At 43.9% G+C, this 24,160-nt stretch overlaps 2 protein-coding genes across 6 annotated transcripts in view; one reads left to right on the forward strand and one right to left on the reverse strand.

Annotated features, from left to right (window-relative positions):
* Window positions 1–13,101, reverse strand: part of TMEM62 (transmembrane protein 62) — a 37,915-nt gene extending 24,814 nt beyond the window's left edge. Inside the window, exons 1-5 of one of the 2 annotated variants that reach the window (XM_089521853.1) lie at window positions 13,059–13,101; window positions 10,708–10,819; window positions 9,287–9,424; window positions 3,581–3,626; window positions 278–419 (exon numbers count right to left, since the gene is read on the reverse strand). In XM_089521853.1, coding sequence (XP_089377979.1) covers window positions 278–419; window positions 3,581–3,626; window positions 9,287–9,424; window positions 10,708–10,753 — 372 coding nt within the window. In that variant the 5' untranslated portion in view covers window positions 10,754–10,819; window positions 13,059–13,101. Of the gene's footprint in view, window positions 1–277; window positions 420–3,580; window positions 3,627–9,286; window positions 9,425–10,707; window positions 10,820–12,536; window positions 12,710–13,058 lie in introns of those variants that run through there. The other variant, XM_089521852.1, reaches the window with a different exon arrangement.
* A 388-nt stretch (window positions 13,102–13,489) lies between these two features.
* Window positions 13,490–24,160, forward strand: part of LOC149314753 (prostaglandin reductase 2-like) — a 31,549-nt gene continuing 20,878 nt past the window's right edge. Inside the window, exons 1-6 of one of the 4 annotated variants that reach the window (XM_089521858.1) lie at window positions 13,490–13,555; window positions 16,262–16,341; window positions 17,066–17,181; window positions 18,394–18,585; window positions 20,233–20,403; window positions 22,809–23,018. In XM_089521858.1, coding sequence (XP_089377984.1) covers window positions 16,305–16,341; window positions 17,066–17,181; window positions 18,394–18,585; window positions 20,233–20,403; window positions 22,809–23,018 — 726 coding nt within the window. In that variant the 5' untranslated portion in view covers window positions 13,490–13,555; window positions 16,262–16,304. Of the gene's footprint in view, window positions 13,778–14,754; window positions 14,807–15,198; window positions 15,266–16,261; window positions 16,342–17,065; window positions 17,182–18,393; window positions 18,586–20,232; window positions 20,404–22,808; window positions 23,019–24,160 lie in introns of those variants that run through there. The other 3 variants (XM_089521856.1, XM_089521857.1, XM_089521855.1) reach the window with 3 other exon arrangements.

The raw sequence follows: 24,160 nt of genomic DNA on the forward strand, positions 1-24,160 counted from the left end.
TAACTCTTCCAAAGGAAACTAAACCAAGGAAAGCACTGTTTGTGCAAACCTCTTACCATTTGGGGAATTGCATGTAACAATATAAAGAAGATAAATTTTGTTGATTTCAAGAGGATGCAAATAGAAAGAAAACAAATCAACGATGGACAATTTCATAAGGCAAAGTACTCATCTATTACTATGAAGATTTCACACAGTTTAGATTTTATACTGGAATCATGTAACACACAGTTTCAGATTTTTACTGGCCAAAATACACACTCTTTTTCTACATTACCATATTTAATATCCCAAAGAAATTGTAGGGTCTCTTGAGGCCTGGACTAAGAGTTGCATCCACACATATGAAAGAATATTTGCCAAAAGGTGTGCTATGGATGTAATGAAAGGAGCCCTCCTTCTGCCAAGCAGAATATTTCCTGCCAAAAAAAATAAGGGAATACTGTGGCCAGAAATGTCTGAAGCAAAGAAATATGTGAAAGGCAATTTTATGCATATAATTTCTATTTGAATCTCTCTAATGGTAAAAGTGCAGGCAATGGAACTATATTTAAGCTCAGCTCAACACTACTCTGTCTAATGCAATGATTTGATGCTCTTTCCCCTTCTCTAATGAGCTTATCACTCTGGGGGAAAAAGACAGGAGCATCATGGGATGTTCCCATCTTTTTTCCCAGGGTGATAAACTCCTCAGACAAAAAAGTGAGGCAGAGATAGTAGTTGCAATAGCTGAAAGGAAGGAGAAGCAATATAGGTAAGCCAAAAACTGGGATGATTAAGTCCTAGATAAACAAGTTCCTTACCTGTAACTTTAATTCTTTGTGAACTCACATAAATGAGTTATCTGTGTCTGCGCAATGCATAGTTAGGAAACTTCCAGTGCTGTTATATAAGTGTTTTGGCAGTATCCCTGCGCACTCCCCACGTGTCTAACCTGCCTAAACTCTCAGTTCCCTGGCTGCAAACTATTGCTCAGAATGAAGACCAGACATTTTGGTTGTCATTCTCCTTTTATGGGCATGTTCCAATTTGCTTCTGGCAAGGGGACTTCTGGCAAGGGATGGGTTGCATCTCACATCAGTTGGCAGAAATGTTTTTGCCAACAGTTTCAAGAATTTGATCAGGAGGGCTAGCATGGTCTGGGAGAGGTAGGTAGATTAGAATAGTTCTCTCAGTAACCTTATCTAAGAATAGTGTTCCTATAATAAAGATTTAGTTCAGGGGTCGGCAACCTCCGTCCCGCGGGCCGGATGCGGCCCGCGGAGGCCGTTGGAGCGGCCCCCGACTGCGGCTGCCGCCGCCGCCGCCACCACCGGCGGCGGTCACGACCTTTTTGCCGCTCTGGACGCTGCCATTTTTTCGTCCAAAATGGCGGCGAAGTCTCGCGTGACCTTTTCTGAGGTCGCGCGAGACTTCGCCGCCATTTTGGACGAAAAAATGGCAGCGCCCAGGGGCGAAGTCTCGCGCGACCACAGAAGAGGTCGCGCGAGACTTCGGCCTCCAGGAGGCCCGCTGCAGCCGCCGGAGCTCTCAAATTGGGCTCAGACGGCGGCAGCGGGCCTCTGTGAGGCTGGGGCCATCACTGGCGCCGGTGGGCGGGCTGCCAGAGCCAAGGAGGCTTCGCTGGAGCGAGGCCTCCTTGGCTCTGGCCGGCTCTCCCCGCCGGCGGGAGGGCTGCCAGAGCCAAGGAGGCTTCGCTGGAGCGAGGCCTCCTTGGTCCTGGCCGGCTCTCCCCGCCGGCGGGAGGGCTGCCAGAGCCAAGGAGCCCCTCTGCAGCAAGGTCTCCCTTGGCCCTGGCCGGCTCTCTCCAGGCAGGGAAGGAAGGCGCGGGGGGGGGGGGAGGAGGAGGAGGAGGAGGGAGGAAGGAAAGAGGAAGAGGAGGGAGGAGGAGGAAGGAAGGAGGAAAAGGAGGGAGGAGGAGGAAGGAAAGAAGTAGGAGGAAGAGAAGCAGGGAGGAAGAAGAGGAGGAGGGAGAAAGAAGAGGAGGAAGGAGGAAGAAAGGGGAGGAAGGAAGGAGGAGCAGTGCATTTCTGTGTAGTTTCAGTGCATTTAATGCTAAAAGGTCTGCTGTAACAATGATAGTGGTGGTCGTAGTGATGGTGATGATGATGAGTGAGCTTGAGAGCCATGCAACTACTGTTTCTGAAGCTGAGAAAGTGTCACCTTCCAAAGTGTGTTTTGTGTGCTTTTAATGCTAACAAGTCTCCCTTGCTTTGACAATGATAGTGTGATGATGGTGATGATGATGAGTGAGCTTGAGATTCATGCAACTACTGTTTCTGAAGCTGAGAAAGTGTCACCTTCCAAAGCGTGTTTTGTGTGCTTTTAATGCTAACAAGTCTCCCTTGCTTTGACAATGATAGTGTGATGATGGTGATGATGATGAGTGAGCTTGAGAGGCAGGCAACTACTGTTTCTGAAGCTGAGAGAGTGTCACCTTCCAAAGTGTGAAATGCACAAATGTGCTGTTGTGTGTGTTTTGGAATGCAGGTTGGGGGTGTTTGTCCAGAAAGGGACCGAGGAGGAGAGGGCGGGCACACGCCTCCTCCTCCTTGTGGGTCTTCAGTGGAGGCTCCGCCCCTGGAGGGTGGCTCCACCCCTGGAGGGTGGAAGCTCCGCCCCCAGCATGCAGCCCCGCCCCCGGAGGGTGGAAGCTCCACCCCTCGGCTTCGGCCCCCCCAACTTGTCTGAGGGACAGCAACCCGGCCCCCGGCTCCAAAAGGTTGCCTACCCCTGATTTAGTTTGTTCTCTCAGCCATTGGTGTCTTTGCTCCTTACTCAGATCTTGCGTGCTGCTGGACTGCACTGATTTCTTTTTTAAATTATATTTCTATATATAAATATATTCCTACATTCTATTACATTAACAAGTTATTTTATATTTGACCTCAGTAGCCCCCATCCCCAGAGCCATTTTCATCCTTATATTCCATCCAGAATTTCAATTCATCTTGTGGAGGTAATCTTCCATCTTCTTTTCTCAATACCTTCTCAATAATTTTTTTTCCAAATCCCCTCAAAATCACACTGCACTGATTTCTAACAGGTTATGGGCCCAGCACATGTCACCTGCTGCAGAGGAAAAGTAAGTGGAACCAAAATCATAGCTGATGGGAACGAATTTGGTACTGACTCACAATGCCAGTTTCAATGGTAGTTGCAACCCCAACAACGAGTTGGATACCAGTCCTAACTGCAATACTATAAGTCCCATCTATAATGATCCCAGGGAATTGTGGTGCTGAGGTGCACAGGGAGTGGACAAGGCTACCGCCAAAATGTCCGCATAACTGCCCTAGAAGATTCCATAGCAGGGGGTTGGACTGGATGGTCCTTGTAGTATCTTCCAACTCTATGATTCTATGATTCAGATCTAGAAGGTTCCAAAGTAACTTCAGGTACAGATAACCCATTTGTGAGAGTCACAGAAACCATGAAGATTAAATCTTATTTGCTAAGCTACTTTTTAAAAAATACTTTTCCTATTACATATATACTTTGTCTGAACAGAATCTTTCTGTTCATCACACAATTGAAACGCCTTCTGGACCTCTGAATTCAGCACGGCATACTGACATACCTGTAGTAATTCTGGACACTCTTCAGGTGTGGAATGTTGAATGTATCTGCAATTAAAATGATTTTAAAAACTGAAATCAGATTTAAGCTCAATCAAAAAGAGAACAGACAAATAATGATGAGCATCCAATGGAATCCACAGGAAAAAAGTGGAGATGTATCTCCAAATGATCAGTGAATGGCTGTTTTTATTTTATTTAGAAAAAAGCTCAGCACATTCAGCCAACTATTCTAACAACAACAGGTTTAATGTGAAGTCGAAGGCTTTCATGGCTGGCATCCATAGTTTTCTGTGTTTTTTTCAGGCTATGTGGCCATGATCTAGAAGAGTTTCTTCCTGACGTTTTGCCAGCATCTGTGACTGGCATCTTCAGAGAATGCCTGGAAAAAGTTGGGTATATATATACTGTTTGAGCCTGGGAATGCAGGAGTGATTTGCATGTGTATTGTTCTGTTGCTGATCATAGAATCATAGAGTTGGAAGAGACCGCAAGGGACATCAAGCCCAACCCCCTGCCATGCAGGAAATCACAATCAAAGCATCCCTGACAGATGGCCATCCACCCTCTGTTTGAAGACCTCCAAGGAGGGAGACTCCACTACACTCTGAGGAAGTGTGTTCCGCTGTCGAACAGCCCTTACTGTCAGGAAGTTCCTCCTAATGTTGAGGTGAAATCTCTTTTCCTGGAGCTTGCATCCATTGCTCTGGGTCCTAGTCTCTGGAGCAGCAGAAAACAAGCTTGTTCTCTCCTCAATATGACATCCCTTCAAATATTTAAACAGGGCTATCATATCACCTCTTAACCTTCTCTTCTCCAGACTAAACATTCCCAGCTCCCTAAGTCATTCCTCATAGGGCATGGTTTCCAGACCCTTCACCATTTTAGTCGCCCTCCTTTGGACACGCTCCAGTTTCTCAATGTCCTTTTTGAATTGTGGTGTCCAGAACTGGACACAATATTCCAGGTGGGGCCTGACCAGAGTAGAATATAGTGGCACTATTACTTCCCTTGATCTAAACACTATTCTTCTAGTGATGCAGCCTAAAATCGCATTGGCCTTGTTAGCTGCCGCATCACACTATTGACTCATGTTCAACTTGTGGTCTACTTGGACTCCTAGATCCCTTTCACATGTTGTCTCCTTAAGCCAGGTGTCCCCCATCCTATATCTGTGCATTTCATTTTTCCGCCCTAAGTGCAGTACCTTACATTTCTCCCTGTTGAAGTTCATTTTGTTAGCTGTGGCCCAGCTTTCTAGTCTATTCAGGTCATTTTGAATTTTGATCAAGTCTTCTGGAGTATTAGCTATTCCTTGTAATTTGGTATCATCTGCAAATTTGATAAGCATGCCCCCAATTCTGCAGTAACGTAGCCAAGGGGGGGGGCTTCTTGGGGTCCGGACCCCCCTTCCATTAGAAAAATGAATGGTGTGTGCTGCTGCGCCGCTGCACCCAACCCCCATTATAATGGTGGCACTTGGTCTGGACCCCCCCCTTCCTAAAATCCTAGCTATATCCCTGAATTCTGTCATCCAAGTCATTGATAAAGATTTTGAACAGTACTGGCTCCAGGGCAGAGCCCTGTGGGACCCCACTGGTCACTTCTCTCCAGGATGATGGCAAGCCTCAGGTTGGGAGGCTAATGCAAAAGAGGATTACAGTCCGTCCTCGCCTTACGCGGGGGATCCGTTCTGGATCCCTCCGCGTAAGGCGAATTCCGCCTATGCTCGAGCCCCATTGGAAACAATGGGGCTCGTGTGCGGTGGCGCAGGCGGGGCGCAATGGGCGCGCGCACCCATTCAATTGAATGGGACGCACCGCCCCTTCCGCCCCGCGCGCGCCCTGCGGCTTGAGCACATATGCTCAAGGCCGCGTATGGTGCGCCCGCATATGGCGCGGGCGCGCTGTAGTGTCTGCTAACTGGTGATCATTGACTGCTGGGAAAGCCCCTGACTCTGAGTGGTTTCCCATTTGCATTTGCTGAGTCCTCATGTTGCTATTCTTCAGGACTGGTAGCCAAATTTTGTTTACTTTAAGGGTTTCTTCTTTCTGGTTGAAATTATCCAGATGTTTGAGGATTTCAATGGCTTCCCTGTGCATCCTGACATGGTAGTGGTTGGCATGGTCCAGAATTTCAGTGTTTTCAAACAGTATTTTATGCCCAGGACGGTTTGTGGCATGTTCTGCTACTGCTACTGCTGGCTTTTGAGGCCTCTGGAGGCCTTTGGAAGCCGGCGCGTGTGAGCAAGGCAAGCTGCTGGCTTCTGAGGCCTCCGGAGGCCTTCTGAAGCCGGTGTGCACACGCAAGGATGGCTGCCGGCTTCTGAGGCCTCCGGAGGCCCCTTGCAGCCTGCACGCAGCTGCCAGCTTCTGAGGCCTCCGGAGGCCTCTTGCAGCCTGCGCACACACGCGCACTGCCGGTTGCAGACTTTACTGGGAGAGGGGTAGTTTTATACGGTGAGTATATCCTAAACTCTATATTTTTACTTAAAAAGTTGGGGGTCATCTTAGACACCCGGTTGTCTTATACGCCGAAAAATACAGTATTCTTTCATTATAAGGTATTTTTTGAAACCGTCCTGTTCTTACCATTGAATTCAGTTGTTCAAATCTTGCTCTGGTGAAGGCTTGTTCTCTGGCTCTGTGTTAATGCAACTCAAGATAATTTTCTAGGCCAAATATAGTTTTATTTTTAGCTAACCAGTTAAGGGATTTACACCCAGCTAACAAGGCTATGCCTGATTGCTCGCTGATGTCCCAGATCCTTTGTTTTAGGGATTCCTGAATTGTGTGCCTGGCTGAAAGAAAATAAGATGGAGAAAAGCCTAACTGGAACAATACTAAAAACCCAACTTGACAAACCCCAAAATTAGGGCACCCAATAACTAGCTGCTCTTCTAAGCAGAGTTTGGAGAATCTTCTAGAATCCATTTTGGAGATCTTTAGCCAGTAGTTAAATGCTTTTATCTAAACCTCGCTTTGTATTGAACAGATCCCAAGTTCTGTTCTGTTCCAAGGATCCTCCTTAAGAAGTAACTCTGTGCCTGCTCCAAAGGGGGAGCTTTCAAGTGGCCCCATAATTCTGCACCACAAGATAAAATGGGCAAGATTTTAGCTTTATAAACTTTTAGGATAGGGGATACAATGGAAGGATGGTTGTAACTAATCAGCTTATGAAGTGCACTAGAATTCACAATAGCTCTCTGTTTATTTCTTCTAATGTGGTTTGTCCATTTTCCTGTATTTGAGAAAAGTAGCCCTAGGTACAAATATGAATCGACATGCTCAGTTTGTTCGTCTTCCAGGAATCAGTTGTATTTTTTGCACTTTTTCCCAAATACCACCACCTTAGACTTATCTTTATTGATGACTAAAGCATTAAGAAGAACAATAAGTGGCTAGGTTCCGTAATAGCTGCCTTAAACCCACTTGCATACAGGCAATTAGGACCATATCATTGGCATAAAGCAGAACGTTGAGCTACATATTGCCTGTCTTAGGAGTATGACCTGATGTAGAAGAAAGAAAACCAGGAATGTCATTAACATATAATTTAAATAGAGTAGGTGCCACGATACATCCCTGTCTTACTCCTCTATACACATTAGCTTTTTTGGACAGCGCACCACTGGCACCAGTATGCACTCTTAAACAGATATCTGAATGGAGAGATTTAAGCAGAAAAAGTAGTCTTGGCTCCATATTCATTTCTACCAATTTGGATGAAAGAATATCTCTGTTGATTGTGTCGAATGCTGCTCTGAGATCCATAAATGTAGTAAAAAGTTGTTTTCCTTCAGTCATGTACTTAGTGATAAGATGGTGCAAAATGAAACAATTATCCATAGTGGATCTACCTGGTCTAAATCCCACTTGTTCTTCCACTAGCAAATCTTTATTAACAATCCAGCTCTTAATTTTGCCTAATACATGTTTTGTATACATTTTTGCCACAATATCAATAAGGCTTATGGGCCTATAATTTTGGGGGTCCCCTTTGTTGCCTTTTTATAAATGGGAACAATAATGGAAAGTTTCCAACCAGATGGAAAGTGGCCAACTACTGTAGGACCCCAGAAAAATGATCCTGCAAAAATTCCATATCCATACTTATTTAAATATTTTGCGAAATCTCCATTGAGTCCTTGATGGTGTGGCAGCAGACCTAAACAAGTGTTGAACCCTTCACCTATCCTAACAATATGAGAAACATTTTTAAAAAGTCTCATTTCTATGCCGCCTTTGTCCCAGAAAAAGACCCAAGGCAGCTCACAAGTAAAATTGTTTTAAAAAATTAAAAACAAAAAATTAAAAACAATTAAAACCAACTAGCTAAAAACAGTATAAAATGACAAAAAATACAAATGTAAAGTAACCACCCATATAAAAGCCTCCCTGACATTATGATATATTAAAAGCCTGCTCAACTAAAAATGTCTTTGCCTGTCAGTGAAAAGAAAGCAGGGAAGGGGGCATCCTAGCCCCCTATGGAAGGGCTTTCCAGAGAGTCGGAGCAGCCACCGAGAAGGCTCTCTCTCTTGTCCTCACTAAGGAAGCCTATCATTGTGACGGGGCCGAGAGAAAGCCTTCTCCTGTACATCTTAGGACTCTGGCAGATTCACTTGCAGTACAGCATCCAACTACATGCTCTCTCAAATCCTTGTTCCCTTATGGCTGAGGAAGACTAGTTGAAGCATGTGGAAATTTTTTATGTTGGAAACTGATACCTCCTGCACTTAAGTATCAGCTTCTGAGATAGAAATTTGCCACTGAAATGAGTGATACAACCTTTAAGCACCAGCAGTTTATCACCACAGCTCTCTTGAGAACCTTCCTCCAAAAAGTAGTTATGAAGAACCATTTAATCCAGGGTGGGTACAGCCACACCTAAAGAAACCCACCCTAGATTAAATGTAATGTCCTTGCTTGATCTCTTAATGACCTTTAACATCTAAATGAAACTGTTGGAAGAACTCATCAGAAAATCTGGAGCAGCTCTACTTCTGTCACATCTGAATCTGGTGCAGCTGTGCAGGTTCCATACAAGTACTTTGATACAATTGCTGGCTAGATGACAGGGAGTAAACTAAAGATGAATTCTCGCAAGATGAAAACCTAGTGAGTGAGTGGTCCTCAAGTCTGGGAAATAGGCAAGGTATGTGTTCTGGATGGAGTTTCACTTTCATTGAAGGATCAAATTCACAATCTGGGGAATTATCCTGAGATCCTTCTTTGTAGACAGAAACTTAGGTGAGTTCAGTGGCTCAGCATAACTTTCACTAGTTTCAGATAGCATATCAGCTAGTCATTCTTCATATTTTGAGAAATCTCCATTGAGTCCTTGATGGTATGGGAGCAGGCTTAAATAGAGATGGTTTGGCCACAGCAGTCAAGACACTGTTAACCTCACACTTGAACACAGGTATCATCAGTGAGGTGCCATCTGCTGATCTGAGCTTCCATGGATGGCAAGCCCCAGCTTTTTCAATGAATGTGCATGCATACACGCCCACTGAAAAGAACAGACCTTAAGGTCTCATGTTTTTGGCTATCTGTCGGGGAGGGGGGGGAATGGATCACCCACAGACTGTACTATCACCTTATTTATTGAATCTGTTTGAGAAAACATCTTATTTGCAGTCTACACACCTTCACTTGTGAAGATCAAACTGAAACCTCAACTTCAAAGTCTAATTTCTTTCTTACCATGATTCCCTTTTATGTCTATCCATATAGTTTTCTCCATGACCTTAGATTTCTTTAAGATTGTCTGGTAAGTTTGCCATTCTGCCTCAAACTGATCAGACCCAAGTTTATCCTTCGTTTTGGAATCAGTTAAGTCACCTGTGAATTAAAAAAGCAGAGTCACAGAACATATTCTGCATATTCTGCATAAAATACAGACGTACTGTACATTGAAGGAATGAAACCTAAACAAAAGTCCTAACAGTTCATTTGTATACTGATTCTAAACTTTCCAATCAAAATTTTCCACACCTACATTTCCTTTCAATAATATATCTCAGAAGTCTGTACCTACATGCCACTATACTATCATACTTTAGTGTGAAAAGGATCCCAGGATTCAGCTTTATAAATCTGGGATATAATTATGCAGATAGGTTGAGTCCAATTGTAAATTGTAATGAGTTCTTTGGAAAACAACAAAGAGGCTAAAATATGGGACACCGTTCAGACATGCATGTGCAAGACGTATTTTGCCTCGGATTCTAGGGTTACTAGTGTCTGAGGTAACAGGCTTATTCTGCAAACAATCATGTCCTAAAATCAAAGTCCAGTACCAAGAGAAATCAGAGGCTTCAATGTGACATAGTGCACAAAATAAAATGGCATATTAAAGCCATGCAGATGAGTGGAAGTATAAATAAATTAATATTATAAGGGCAGAATAATGAAAGCAATTAGACATTAAAAGCCTTCCCAATAAAATCTGGGGTCAGCCTCCTGAAGTAAGCACACCACAATAGAGAAAGTACTGTATTTGGTTGAGATCCACAGCATTTCAGAAGACTATGAACCCATCATAGATCTTCTCATGCAGAGGCTAAAGCACAAGGTAAATTATATGACAAGGAACTGCATTATATAATACAGTCTGCCTTTTTTTTACACGGGGGATCCGTTCTGGACCCCCCCCCCCACGTTAAAAAAAGCATATGCTCAAGCCCCATTGAAAGTAATGGGGTTTGTACATGCGGCGGCAGCATGGTTTTGCAGTGGCATGCACACGCCTTGAGCATGCGCCCCCTCAGTCTAAATGGGACACGCCGCCCCTTGCACCCCGTGCGGCTTTCAGCATATGCTGAAAGCCACATATAGTGTGCCCGCCGCATATGACACAGGCACACTGTAAATATGTAACTAGTAAAGCTGCGGAAAAGCAAGGAGGACAGGAATTGTTACTGATAATGGAGCAGAGCTCCAGCACTCCTGGATTCATTCCAATCATGCTTAGATTTTTTTTCACTAGACCACCTTTTGATGACAAGACTTCAACTTTTATGTCAAATAGTTACTCACCACTTCAGAGTCTCAACCACTGAGTGTCATAGCAAAAAAGAAAACAGGGTGAGAGGTGAAGGATGGGAAGAATGGAAACATCTCACCTGTTACGAAAGTAAGAGCAGGCTGAATTACAGGAATTGTTTCCATGCAGAATTTTTCAAAATCAGGTGCTCGTTCAGGGCCTAGAAACTTACTGATGTGCAGATCTGAGACCTACAAGGAAAATAAAAATAGGAAGGCGACAGAATAATTAAAAACTAGCATGAGGCTGTAGTTTTATGATCTCCAACCTGAGAGTAAATATAACTGAATCTAGTGGAATTCAGCTTTCTGTACACATTTACAGAAATGTCTCCAAGCATTTTACACAAAAAAGATTATCCATGACTTGCTATTCTAACAGCTTAATGTGGTAGCATTGTGATGTATCTTACAAATCCCAAAAGTCCAAGATAGAATCTTTAAATTTATGTATATTACAATATAGATCAAAAATAAAGATCACTTTTACTTTCAACAGTGCTGGCTATCCTACCACCACTTGTCACTGCATTTCACCAGACAAATTCACCATCATAGCAAGACACATCCATGCAAAAATCTGCAAACAAATTCACATCTGACAATGTGCTATCCAGTATTGGTGATACACAATGAGCATCTGACACCTGTTGCAAACACAGCCAGGACAAGCCAAATGCTATCCATCTGCCCATTAATATGGCTTCCTTCCTAATCACAGTTACCAGAACTATTGTTAATTATTGCCACACTAATAGGGCAAGAGAGCCAGTGTGATATAGTGGCTTGAGTGTTGGAGTATGGCCAGGGTTCGGATCCCTGCTCGGCCATGGAAATCCACTTGGGTGACCTTGGGCAAGTCACACTCTCTCAGCCTTCGAGGGAGGCACTGGCAAATCCCCTCTGAAGAAACTTGCCAAGAATACCCCAAGGTAGGGTTGCCTTAAGTCGAAAAGGACTCGAAGGCACAGAACAACAACAAAGACTAATAGGCTGCGTTTCCCATACCTTATTCTCTTCCCCCATTCTGGAAAAATAAAAATAAAAACCAGTATTTTAAGATTTTGTTGTTGTTAATGTTGTGTGCCTTCAAGTCATTTCTGATTTATGGCGACCCTTGTCTTTGCAGGTTTCTTAAGGGGGGTTGCCCTTGCTATCCTTTGAGGCTGAGAGAGTGTGCCTTGCCCAAGGAAACCCAGTGAGTGGACAGGGATTCAAACCCTGGTCTCCAGAGTCCTAGGTCCAAAATAGACTGCAGAAATAATCCGGTTTGAGACTGCTTGAACTGCCCTCAAAGATCGGTGCTATGGAATCCTGGGAAATGTAGTTTATTGTGGCCCCAGAGCTCTCTCTGACAGAGATGGCTAAATGTCTCAAAAAACTACAGCACCCAGAATTCACTAGCAATGGGCCAGGGAAGTTAAAGCGGTCTCACACCGGATTGTTTCCTGCAGTGTGTTTGGGACCCTAATCTAATGCCACAAGGGCTCTCTCCTCTTTTAAGATGCCCATGCCATTTTTAGCTCTGCCAGTCTGCAGGAGCCTCGGGAAAGAAAGAAGTTGGCAGCATGATCTTTCCTAGACTAAACTCTACTCCCTGAGATGCATTTGTGTGAAGAAGGCAGACTTTAATCTAGGAAAGCGCATGCTGCCTGCCAGCTTCTCCCTTTGAGTTTCTCTCCAAGGTGCTACAAGATCTCTCCGCAGGCCAGAGAAGCCCAGACCCCAAGATCTCTCAGGATACTGCTCCAGCCCCGTCCTGCCATCACAGCATCCCCTGCTGTGGCAGATGGCCATCATCCAGCCTCTGCTTAAAGACCCCCAAAGAAGGAGACTCCACACTTCCCAAGCCAGAGCCTGGATATCTGCCTCTATGGTTCTTCTGGGCTTTCTCCCCCAGGAGACTCGCCTGAAGGGCCCAGAAGAGGTTCGAGGCCTCAGCCCCGGGCGCCGGCTGAGGGGAGAAGGACCGCGCTCGGCCCCTGGGAGCAGCCTCCTGCCCCGCGGAGGGCCTGGACCAGTCCAGCAGCACCGCCACCAGGGCGGCCGCCAAGAGCCCCGCCACAACCCTCAGCATGGCCGCCTGTCCCAGGGCTTATGCCCCCCACTAGCGCCGCTCTTCCACTTTAACTGCTCTGGCTGCCTCCTGTTACATCCTGGGGCTTGTAGTTCAGTGAGGCCCAAGGGCTCTCTGGCTGGCAGTTCTAAACGCCCCTCCTCTAAACTACAAGCCCCATGATGCAACAGGAGGCAGCTAGAGCAGTTAAAGTGGAAGAGCAGCACTACTATGAGAGTGTAGAGAGGGGAATGTTTTAAGGGAGGAGGAGCTTTCCTGCCAGAGAATGAACTGACCAGGAAGACCTTGGCAGCATGAGCTTTCGTAGACAACAGTATACTTCCTCGGATGCATTTTGCACCTGAGGAGATGCACCTGAGGAAGTAGATTCCCTAGCACTGAGCCAGGGCAGTTAAAGCGGGCCTCGAACTGGATTACTTCTGCAGTGTGTTTTGGGCGAATTCAAATCGCCACAGCGTCCCTCATTCTACTGGGTTTATTATAACGCCCTCAAAACACCACAGGGGTTTACTCGCGAGCGTCTGCGCATGCGCGGAGCAACGGCCTCGAAAGGCGCTCATGGAAAGGCTCCTTATTAAAGAGGGGAAGCGCCGCTATGCGCGCGCAGCTCCCTCCCTTTAGCCAGTCTCCGCGATATTCTCCCATCGGACCCTCTGCGCATGCGTCAGCGGCTGCGCATGCTCAGTGCCACCACCTTGGGCCAGGACGCAGCAGGGCCAATTTAAAAAAAAGGGGGGGGGAAGGAGTAATAAGCAGACTCCCCTCTTCCTCTGACTTCCGGTCGGAGAGGGTCAGCCTCGCTAAGATGGCGGCCGAAGCTCAGGCTGTATCCACACTGGAGAGATAACCCGGTTTGGCACCGTTTAAACGCATTTTTAGGCTCAAGGCTATGGAAATCTGGGAACTGGAGTTCGTTGCGGCGGGGCCCCAGAGCAGCCTGGGTTTTATATAAGCAACTGTTATAAGGACCAGAGGCTGGGATGTGGTGCCATTTCAAAGCATCTTGATACAGTTTCTTTTATACAGTGTATCTAGTTGTATTATCTCTTCCTCTTGGTCCTGCCACCATCCAGGTATGTTTATTGAGGACATGAGAGAGAGAGAGAGAGGGAGTCCTCAGTGGCTGCTCCCAACTTGGGGTCTAGTTATTTCCCTTCCTTCTATCTTTCTGTCAGTAAATAAAGGCCTTTTTGTTTAAAGAAGCATTTGGTTTTTAATCTATTGTGGAGAAGGGCCTTTTAATTGGAGGCTGGGGTGTATTTTGGCAGCATGGTTAAAATTCAGAACTTGTACTCACTCCTCCCAGAAGTTAAAAGTTACTGTGCTGAAATGAGGCAAAGGCTGTTCTTCCAGGTCATGCCAAATCTTCTGTTTTGGGAATGTGAACAAAGCGGAAATGGCTCCTCTTGCCACCCAGAAAAAGGAAAGCATTCCCTCTTCTTCAGGAAATACCCAACGTCCAAACAAGAGTTAGAGGACTGAAACAAGGTTAAGTGTTTATTGTCACTCTGCAAAGTAACCGGTGGGTAGAGAATATCTCTCAGTGTGAAGCTGAAGGCTTTCATGGCAGGCATCCATAGTTTTTTGTGGGTTTTATGGGCTATGTGGCCATGCTCCAGAAGAGTTTCTTCCTGACGTTTCACCAGCATCTGTGGCTGGCACCTTCTGAGACTGCTTGCCTGGAAAGGTCACACATTATATATACCCAAGTCCTTTCCAGACAAGCATTCTCTGAAGGTGCCAGCCACAGATACTGGCGAAACGTCAGGAAGAAACTCTTCTGGAACAAGGCCACATAGCCCAAAAACCCCACAAAAAACGAATATCTCTCAAATCTCCCCAGTAAAGGAACAACAGCCTCCCATCTTCTTTTATATCCACTGTACTTCATTCCTATATTTTGGGTCCAACATACATTATATATATAAAATACCAAACAAGGTATGGCCAAAAGGCAGAAAGCGTTGCCTCACAAAGAGGCAGGAATATCCCTGTCAGCTGTCTCACTCAGTCATGAAATCAGGTGGGATAGTCTGTTCTAACAGCTGCCGCCTCTTCCTTAGACAAAGGGCATCTTCTGGTCTCCGTTAAAGTTTCTTTGAGTATTAACAATTTAATGTTAAGAGCACTTTGGTCTTCCTGCTGATTTCTGCTTACAATTCTGGGTTTAAGAGCATCAGTAATTGATAATCTATAACATAGAGTTTTAATTCTATTATGTTTTAAAAATCTTTTTATTGCTCTGTTTTTAACTTTTTAAAACTGAAATTTAGTTTATTATGTGAAGTCGAAGGCTTTCATGGCCGGCATCCCTAGTTTTTTGTGGGTTTTCCAGGCTCCGTGGCCACGTTCCAGAAGAGTTTCTTCCTGACGTTTCGCCAGCATCTGTTCTCTGAAGAGAAACGTCAGGAAGAAACTCTTCTGGAACGTGGCCACAGAGCCTGGAAAACCCACAAAAAAACTTAGTTTATTTTGTTTTAACTTTGCACTAAGAGTTGTAAAATTAGAGTGTGTGTGTGTGTTCTCAATGTTGCCTCCTTGAATACCATGCTGGGAGAAAGGTAGGATATTAATTTATTAATTAAATAGGTTTAGTGCTTAGAAATGTTACTTTTTAAATGTACATCTCAGAATCCCCTAATTAATAATCCCCTAGGAGTGTGCCTATTGGTTTTATTTACTTTCATATATATATAAAATAAGTAAAAGCCAGTTATGATGAACCAGGCAGCTCTCCCTCCTGGAAAGTGTCATTTGGGGGGAGGGCAGGTTAGCTCAGAGCGACCAGACTTTGTCCTCCTTTTTTTCGGGACCTGTCCTCCATTTCAACATCCTGTCCAGGTGGGATTCCAAAAGGTCCTGCATTTTGAGCTTGACTGAGAAGGATGGATTTAATATTTATATGAGTGTCACTTTTTTGTTTTCTTTTGAGCTTTTATTTGGTCAGGTCCTCCATATTTTCCTTGCATGCTTTTCCCTCTAGATGTCCCAACCTCGGAAGTCCTGCTTCCAGAAATACCTCCCCCTGGATGTCCCCCCTCCCCCGCCACTAGTTGATAGCGGGTGTGGGGACTACCTTTACCTTTTAAGTGCCATTTATTCTGGGATTGGGCTGGATCCACCAGACCCACGTCCGGCCTGTCAAGATCTGGCCTGATACTGCTCCAAACAGGACGATACGAGGCCAGAGGGAACACAGGCCTTTTGGCCCATGTGGACAGCCCCAAGGACAGTGGAGCCTTGGCCTTGCACCCATCACCTGAACACTTAATGGCAGACTGTGCTAATGTTCATGTTAGAGTTATTTTTTGTTCACATGGTTCTTACATATTTTAGCATTTTTAACCATTAGAGTAGGTCAGTTGAATCAAGTGAATTTACATAAATCATGATTTATCATTCAGCAATATGTAGTAGGAACTAGAAACCGGTTTTAGGGCTTAATTTCCTTCCCCCTTTGACTTTTTATGCTGTGTTCCTCTGGTTTGATCTTACAATTGCCTTAAAAAACGGAAGACTTATTACTTTTCCCATGTTAAATATCTTCTGCTTTACAGGGAAACTGATTTCCTCCTCTGCAAGATTTTAGCTGCAGGGACAATGAAAATACAACGAGTGGTGCTGAATTCACGCCCGGGTATGTTTCTACTTGTCAAAGAACAGTAATGAGTTTGATGAGTTTGCACAATATGGAAGATTGGAAGGGAAAACATAGAAAGGAGCTGGATTGCTGTAGCAGCAGAGAGCTTTTGATGGTCATGTTAAAAGGGCTTGCAGTAAAACCTTTATGGAAACCTTTAGCAATACTAACACACCAGATACTCCTATTATGCCAGATGTGTTGGTGAGAATTTCCCCCCTATTTATATAAGAGCAGGACTGTGTAACCACTACCCTTATTAAGAGTGGTGTCTTAGTAAGCAGGATATAAAGAAGCTGTTGAATGTAGGCACCCATGTTGTAAGTAGCATGAGCTGTACCTACATTATTGAGTCTAGTGATCACTAGAGACAATGGCGTAGTGCCAAGAAAGGGGGAGGAATCAGCATATGACTAGGGCAAACAACAGGCTAGGCAAGAATGGTGGTGAGACAAAGGAACATACCTGGTGGAGAGAAGGTTAAGGAAGTGAACCATAAGGAGGAACTGAATAGACATTAGGTAGAGTAGACTTCAAGATATATAGCTTCCATGAAGATGGCAGTGAAGCAAAAAATTTTTTGCAGGAGTTCAGTTATTGTTATGAGTTCAGTGTTGTGAGTCATCTGAGCTCAGATGTGACTGATGAAAATATTGGCTACTGTAATCTCAGATTAAAAGAGAAACCATTGCAATTAAACTCATCATCTCACTAACTCCAGGTGTCAGTGGAGTGCCAGTTGCTGAAAACTTCCGAGTGGAGGAGGCTGTCCTGGATAAAATTGAGGAGGGTCAAGTCAGAGTTCGTACACTTTATTTGTCTGTGGATCCTTATATGGTAAGTGGATGTGACAAGTTTATAATAATCTGTCATGAGAGCATGGGCAGACCATTTTTGTATTGAAGGAGGGCTGAAGAAACACCGTTTTTGATATCAGGTCATAGCAGCATATCATCAGTAAACAATGCAGTAAAGTTTTAACTGGGAAAGAATAGGATTCAGTTCTGCATCTATATGCACTTGCCTGCAACAGTCAAGGTAAATAAGACTTGCATCCAGAATTCCTAACTGAGCATTCATGAACATCAAAACTGAGAGCAAATGGGAAAGAAGATAAGCCTGCCTTATCAACTACCCCCATAAAAGCACGGTCCTATAAGTTTGGCCACCAAAATTAATATCCTGGGGAAAATGGAGACTGGTGAACGAAAAAGCCATCTTTGGAAGCTTGGAAGAAATTGTCAACTGGTCTCAGGAAGGTTCATTCGTTTTATTTTATGCAAAGTTTCCCTGATCTGGTTGTTTTATTTCATGTGTGCACATTGTTAGTTTTGAATAAAAAGTGTGCAGAAACATGTCCTTCTTTTTGTGTGCTGTAGGAACATAACCCTATTCTTTCCATATTATTTCTTTCTCTGGCACCTAATTTTTTTTGAAGAAGGAATGTCCCAGAACACTTCTTCGTTAACTGAGGTATACCTGTAATTAGAGGCTTATGCTTGTGCAGACTAACAGATGTTGTAAAGGTAATGCACCCTCAATAATAGAGTATGATGGTATACATTGTCTAGTGACAACCGAATTCTATGTTCTACTCTGTTAATGGTGACAGTCACAGCGAAGGATAACCTGTCAGAATAGAGAAACTAATATTATTTTACTAATGAGTAATTAAAAGAGTAGCCCTTTATTCTAGAAGGATGGGAAATCCATATATTGATGGACTCCGTATGCCATCATTCCTGATCTTTGGCCATGGTGGTTGGGGAAGATGGGAGTTGTAGCTTAACCATGCTTGAAGGGACAGAAGTTCCAAACTGCTGGTACAGTATTTTCTCTAGTGCTATAATTTGAAACCTGGAAAGTAAATATGTACATAATATATTGTTAATGCAGAAAAAGCAAAGCAGCCCTGTAGTGAAGTGGAATGAACGATGAGAGACATAAAAATCTCTGAAAATGAGATTTTTTGTTGTTACCAGACATTTTAGTAACTATATATTGTTGTGTTTTAAAGGATTATTTTACAGCAAAATCTTGATCTTTCAGCGGTTTTGTATGAACGAAGACACTTGTACTGAATACCTTCAGGCCTGGAAGCTTTCTGAGGTTGCTGATGGTGGCGGAATTGGCTGTGTGGAAGAAAGTAAAAATGTGAATTTTGCTGTAGGAGACTTTGTAACATCTTTCAACTGGCCCTGGCAGACAAAGGCCATTTTGGATGGAAAGCAACTTGAGAAGGTATCACTGTTGCACAAGAAGAGAAAGAATCTGCTAACTGTCCTGTTGTTTTCCTGGAAATAAACAATATAGATAGACTGCAGAAAGACAGGAAGTTGCCTGATACTGAGTCTGATTCGTGGTGCATCTAGCTTGACATTGTTTACTTCAGCCATAGACAGAGCTTGGAAAAATTATTTTTTGGGAGTAACACTTCCAGAATTCCCCAGCCAGTATGTCTGCATTACCAAGATCTGTGGGTCAGTAGCTACAACTTCCAGATGTTTTCGGCCTACAAGTCTCATCAGTCCTAGACCATCATAAGCTGTTATGGGAGTTGCGCTTCAAAAGTAATGAAGGGCTACAGGCTTCTCACCTCAATCTGAAGTAACTGTGTAGTGTTTCAGAAAGGAGTCTTTCCTAGTTCTGCTGGAAGATTCCAAGGATAATTGGGAGCGTATGGAAAGCATGCGCTCTGCCACTGGGCTATGGCCCTTCCTTTTTAGAAGCTTGATGGTCTGTCAGGATTCCTTTGATCATCTCTTCCTATATGGCAGGGGTTGGATTGGATGGCCCTTATGGTCTCTTCCAACTCTATGATGTTTATCACACTATGCTCTTAAAGAGCTACTATTCCAGTGTGACTCCTCTAGCAGCCTCCTGTTGCATGCTGGGATTGGCAGTTTTAAGGAGCTGAACTTCTCTGCCTGAGAATTCTAAATACCCCTCCTTAAAACTGCCAATCCCAGCATGCAACAGGAGGCAGCTAGAGGAGTCACACTGGAATAGTACTTCTTTAAGAGCATAGTGTGATAAACACCTATGATTCCATGATTCTATGAGTAGTGTGTGGAGTTGACCTAGAAGAATCATCAGAACTGTTCCCTTTCTTGCAGCGCCTGTGCTGGGCACACAGCATCAGAGCCAGAGCAGCCATTCTTCCATATTCCTAGACATGTCTCTCCCCAAAGAGGGGTGTGTGTATCCTCTGAATGAATGACTGCAGCTCCCACCTGCCATAGCCAGTGGTGAGAGTTGATGGGAATTTCTATCTAATAACATCTGAAGAGCCACAGATTCCCCATCCCTGTGTTAGATGTATATTTTTAAGGTGTTCCTGATCAAGACAAGTGTTATCATTAGGCAGGGGCCTCAGGCAGCAGAATAATGAAAAGGCTATGTTTTTATATTCTGGAACTGGGAGAGGTGGTTGTGGGATATCCCATCCCTTTCAAAATGCCAGAATAATTTGAATGGGTTTGGATGCTATACCCCTTGTCTGAGAGAAGCACTACTATTTTCTGCTCTATTTCAAGCAGATGAATATTTGGGGTCAGCCCTGTTTTTGATAATAAAAGGAATAGAGTAATGCAGGATTTCCAGACTATAACAACTAAGCCACTGGGGATGGGGTTAATAGCTAGAGGAGAGCTATTTATTTATCTATTTAAATTATATCCTCCTTTTCTCCCATACAGGACGTAAAGTGGCTATAGGGCAAGAGCAGATGCAGTTTAGAGGAATTGGTGTGGTCTTCCTGTAATGCCATAAAGAGCCCTGAAATTAAATCGATGAAAAAGGCCAGGAATTCATGTAGATCCTGAATGGAGTGACAGTATTTATTGCACTGTGTCTTGACAGCTTTTTAAACAATGTGTCTCTCTTCAGCTTGATCCACAGCTTGTAGATGGACATCTTTCTTATTTTCTGGGTGCAGCTGGCATGCCTGGGCTGACAACTCTGCTAGGAATCAGAGAGAAAGGACATGTGTCCCCTGGTGCTAATCAGACCATGGTGGTCAGTGGGGCTGCTGGAGCCTGTGGTTCACTGGCTGGGCAGGTAAGTTGGTTTAAGACTAGTCTTTGTGTCTTGTTGATTTTTTCTTGCAGTGAGCCACCTTAGCTCCAGATATAACTATCATTGGCTGGAATTCTTTTTGACACACTATGCTAATATAATGGTCTGTTGTGCTGGCATACTGCACCTTTTACCTAGATTGGAGACAGGGAGGAGGGAGGGTAGATAGGTAAGTAGCTAAGTCGTGGTTATTGTTGGGAGGAGAATGCTGCAACTTCCAGACAGTCTGTTTTCTCCAATAGCAGTTTCTGGCATATGTGTCTTTAAAGCTAAAGCTGTTCTGGAAAGGTTGGCTTGTAAAATTACTTGCGCCGTGGAGCAGGTGATGTTGCAAGCCAACCTTTCTAATATGCTTTTTGCTTCAGGAACCACTTTCCAAGTCCCATAGGAAAACACTATTGGAGAAATTGTTTGGAACCAGCAGCCTCTTCTCCAGACAATGACTAGTCTGTCTCAGTGGTTTCACTAGGGGGGTGCGGACCGCATCAGGTGACATCTGGGGGGGTGATACCATTGCTCCCCAAACATCTGCCTTTTGGCAGAAACAGGTTGTGGCATTCATCTGCTTCCCTATAAAATGTTTTATGAGATGGTGGGACTGGGGTGAAGCTCAGTGGAAGGGAAAGGAGAGGCCTCAAAAAAAATTAAAATTAACATGTCAAATTTCAATTTTTTAAATTTTAAATTTGTTTTTAAAAATGGTTTTTTAAAGAAAAATAGTCTTTTAAATTTTTATTTAAAAACATAACATTTTAACCAACTCTTTACTATGTATTTGTAAATACATTTAGGCTGTGCGTATGGTATTGTAACTTGAAGTTATAATTTTAATTTTGCTTGTTGTTTATGTCACAACTATTACCATTACATTCAGTGGTATATGGAAATTGCAATTTATGAGTAACAATAGTGCAAAAAAGCACCACCAGGGCTCCTAAAGAGATTCCACCTCAACCTTAGGGGGAACTTCCCAACAGTGAGAGCTGTTCGCCAGTGGAACACACTTCCTCAGAGAATGGTGGAGTCTTCTTCTCTGGAACTCTTTAAACAGAGTCTGGATGGCCATCTGTCAGGAGTGCTTTGATAGTGAGTTCCTTCATGGCAGGGGGTGGACTGGATGGCCCTTGTGGTTTCTTCCAACTCTGTGATTCTTTGATTCTATAAGAGCCAATACTCTGCAATTTCTTCTCGCATCATTGAGATTATATGAGAGTTGCAGAGCCATTCACAAGGATCGCTTTCTCATGACACACTCAACTCTTGGGGGAATGATTTGACAGAGATGTGGGGAAACAGCTCTAAGGCTCAGCATTATCTCCTCCATTTTTTTAACATCCCACCAAAACCATTTAGCATTATATCTAAGGTTGCATCGATATTGTATATCCTCTATGGATAACCTGAAATGTATGGTCACCAGGACCATACTATTCCATGGAGGGATGAGGCTATGCATTTGAATGCATGCTGTATCTCTTTAAAAAAATTTTTTTTGAGGTGGGGATTAATCCCCCTTTCCTTCTTTGGATCAGTGCTGAAGACCTTGGTCCTAAACACACTGCAGAAACAATCTGTTTGAGACCAATTTAACTGCCCTGGCTCAATGCTAGGGAATTCTGGGAACTGTTAGTTTTAGGAGACATTTAGCCTTCTCTGTCAGAGAGCTGTGGGACCACAATAAACTACAATTCCCAGAATTCCCTAGCACTGAGCCATGGCAGTTAAAGCGGTCTCAAACTGAATTCTTTCTGCAGTGTGTTTTGGGCCCTAGTTTGTGTCTGTTCTGTGTATCTTTGCCTCCCCTTTTTAGCTTGGAGATGGGAGGCATAGTCTTGCCTTGACTCTGCGCCACAGTTTGGAGAAGCTATTTGGACTAATTGGCTGTGCTGGACTTGGAACTTCTCCAGGTTCCATTCTGTACTTTATCGGTATTCTAAGCATCCACCAAGCATGGAACCAAAATAGACCCCAGGCTTTTTTTCCAGTTTTGGGACTGGGGGAATAATCCTCCCCACACCAAGATCACTTGGTATGAGAAGGTGTACTTGGGTGACACATGGCCCTCCAGATGGTGTTGAACAGCAATTCCCATTAGCCTTAACCAACATAGACAATGATGAGAGATTTGGGAATTACAGCCCAATTACACCTGAAGGGCTGCACTTGCCTGTTCCTAGTTTAGTAGAAACTTGTGACTTGTTACAGTTGCCAGAAGTCAGATGAGCACTTGCTATGATGAGCTTGCCATGCACGCAAATTAAGGACCCTGGCTTAAATTTAGGTGCCCAATAAGTCTACCTTAGATTGGGAAAAAAATCCTTGCTGTAAGAAAAATTATTGCATGCAGATAAAAGCTGACCAGCTGTGATGACTGTCTCATTTCAAAGATAGGTCTTCTGGAGGGCTGTTCCAAAGCTGTTGGTATTTGTGGCACAGATGAAAAGTGCAGCATTTTGGTCTCAGAAATGAAGTTCAGTGCTGCTATCAACTATAAGAAAGAGAATGTGGTGAAACGGCTGCGTGAACTTTGCCCAGAAGGAGTGGATGTGTACTTTGACAATGTTGGTGGAGACATCAGCAATGCAGTGATAGGTAATGTGAGTATGCATATTCACTACTTTGTCTATCCGTTCCGTATTCCAGACACTGCACAAATTGGTGAAATATTACTATCAATCCGTTGGGGCCTAATAGCCAGTGAGGCAGCAAGAATGTAATAAAAATGCCATGAATGCATGCAGAGTGGCTTTTCCTTTCCACTCTACGAATGGCAGCTTGTGCCAGGGAGAGGAGCTAACAGTAACATTGGCATTGTTGCCATTAGCCTGAGTATCATATCCTTTTTTCTTTTTAATTGACTATTTTCTCCCTTCTCTGCTGAGGCCATTCAAGAAGCATACTGTATCTTTTCAAACTCAAGGTTAAAATGACCAATATAGTCTTCCCCTCTCTGAAGGAAGTCTACTCCAGTTTTTTCTTCCTCCCCTGAAAAGATTTCCCTTCACAACCCAGCCTGGTTGGAGTGATAATGTATTTTTTAATCAGTCTACAGAAGACAAAACAAAGGAAAGCAGCCCTTTAATCTTTATTTCCGATGTGGAAAGGAGAAGTGAAAGAGAAAACAGTTGCAAATGGTGCTGGGGAATGAAATGAAACTGAAGCAAGTAAAATGGAAATTTGAAATGATCCTCTGCCCTTTCTCATGCAGTCAGTCAATCAATCAATTTACAAACCAAGCTTTCCTTGTCCTTAAAAACATCATAACAAAACCTGGTACACTAAAGATCTTCGCCAGATGAAGCGGGCTGCGCAACGACTAGAGCGCTACTGGCGGAAACATCAGAACATATCCGACAAGGCACTCCATGGGAACATGTTACGTTCCTACGGAGTAGCAATCGATGCAGCTAAGAACTCGTTCTGTGCTGCACGGATTGCATCCGCAGAGTCTCGTCCAGCAAAGCTGTTGAGGGTGGTTAGGGAATTAATCCAACTCCCGGCCACCCTGAACCCTTTATTAGAGCCAACGATAGCCTGCTGTGACGCTTTTAATGACTATTTTGCTGACAAAATCTCTCAGATAAGGGCTGATCTTGACGCTGGTCTTCTGACAGAACCTATAACAGAGGCATCCAGTGATTCTGGAAGCAAGGTTATTCTGGATCGCTTTGAGTTTGTGAATACTGAGGATGTGGACAAGCTCCTTGGATGTGTGAAAAGGACAACGTGTCCTCTCGAC

This window comes from Sceloporus occidentalis, unplaced genomic scaffold (genome assembly GCF_023333645.1).
Source record: "Sceloporus occidentalis isolate IW3139 unplaced genomic scaffold, rSceOcc1.0.p SCAF_4, whole genome shotgun sequence".
In the NCBI taxonomy this organism is placed as follows: domain Eukaryota; kingdom Metazoa; phylum Chordata; class Lepidosauria; order Squamata; family Phrynosomatidae; genus Sceloporus; species Sceloporus occidentalis.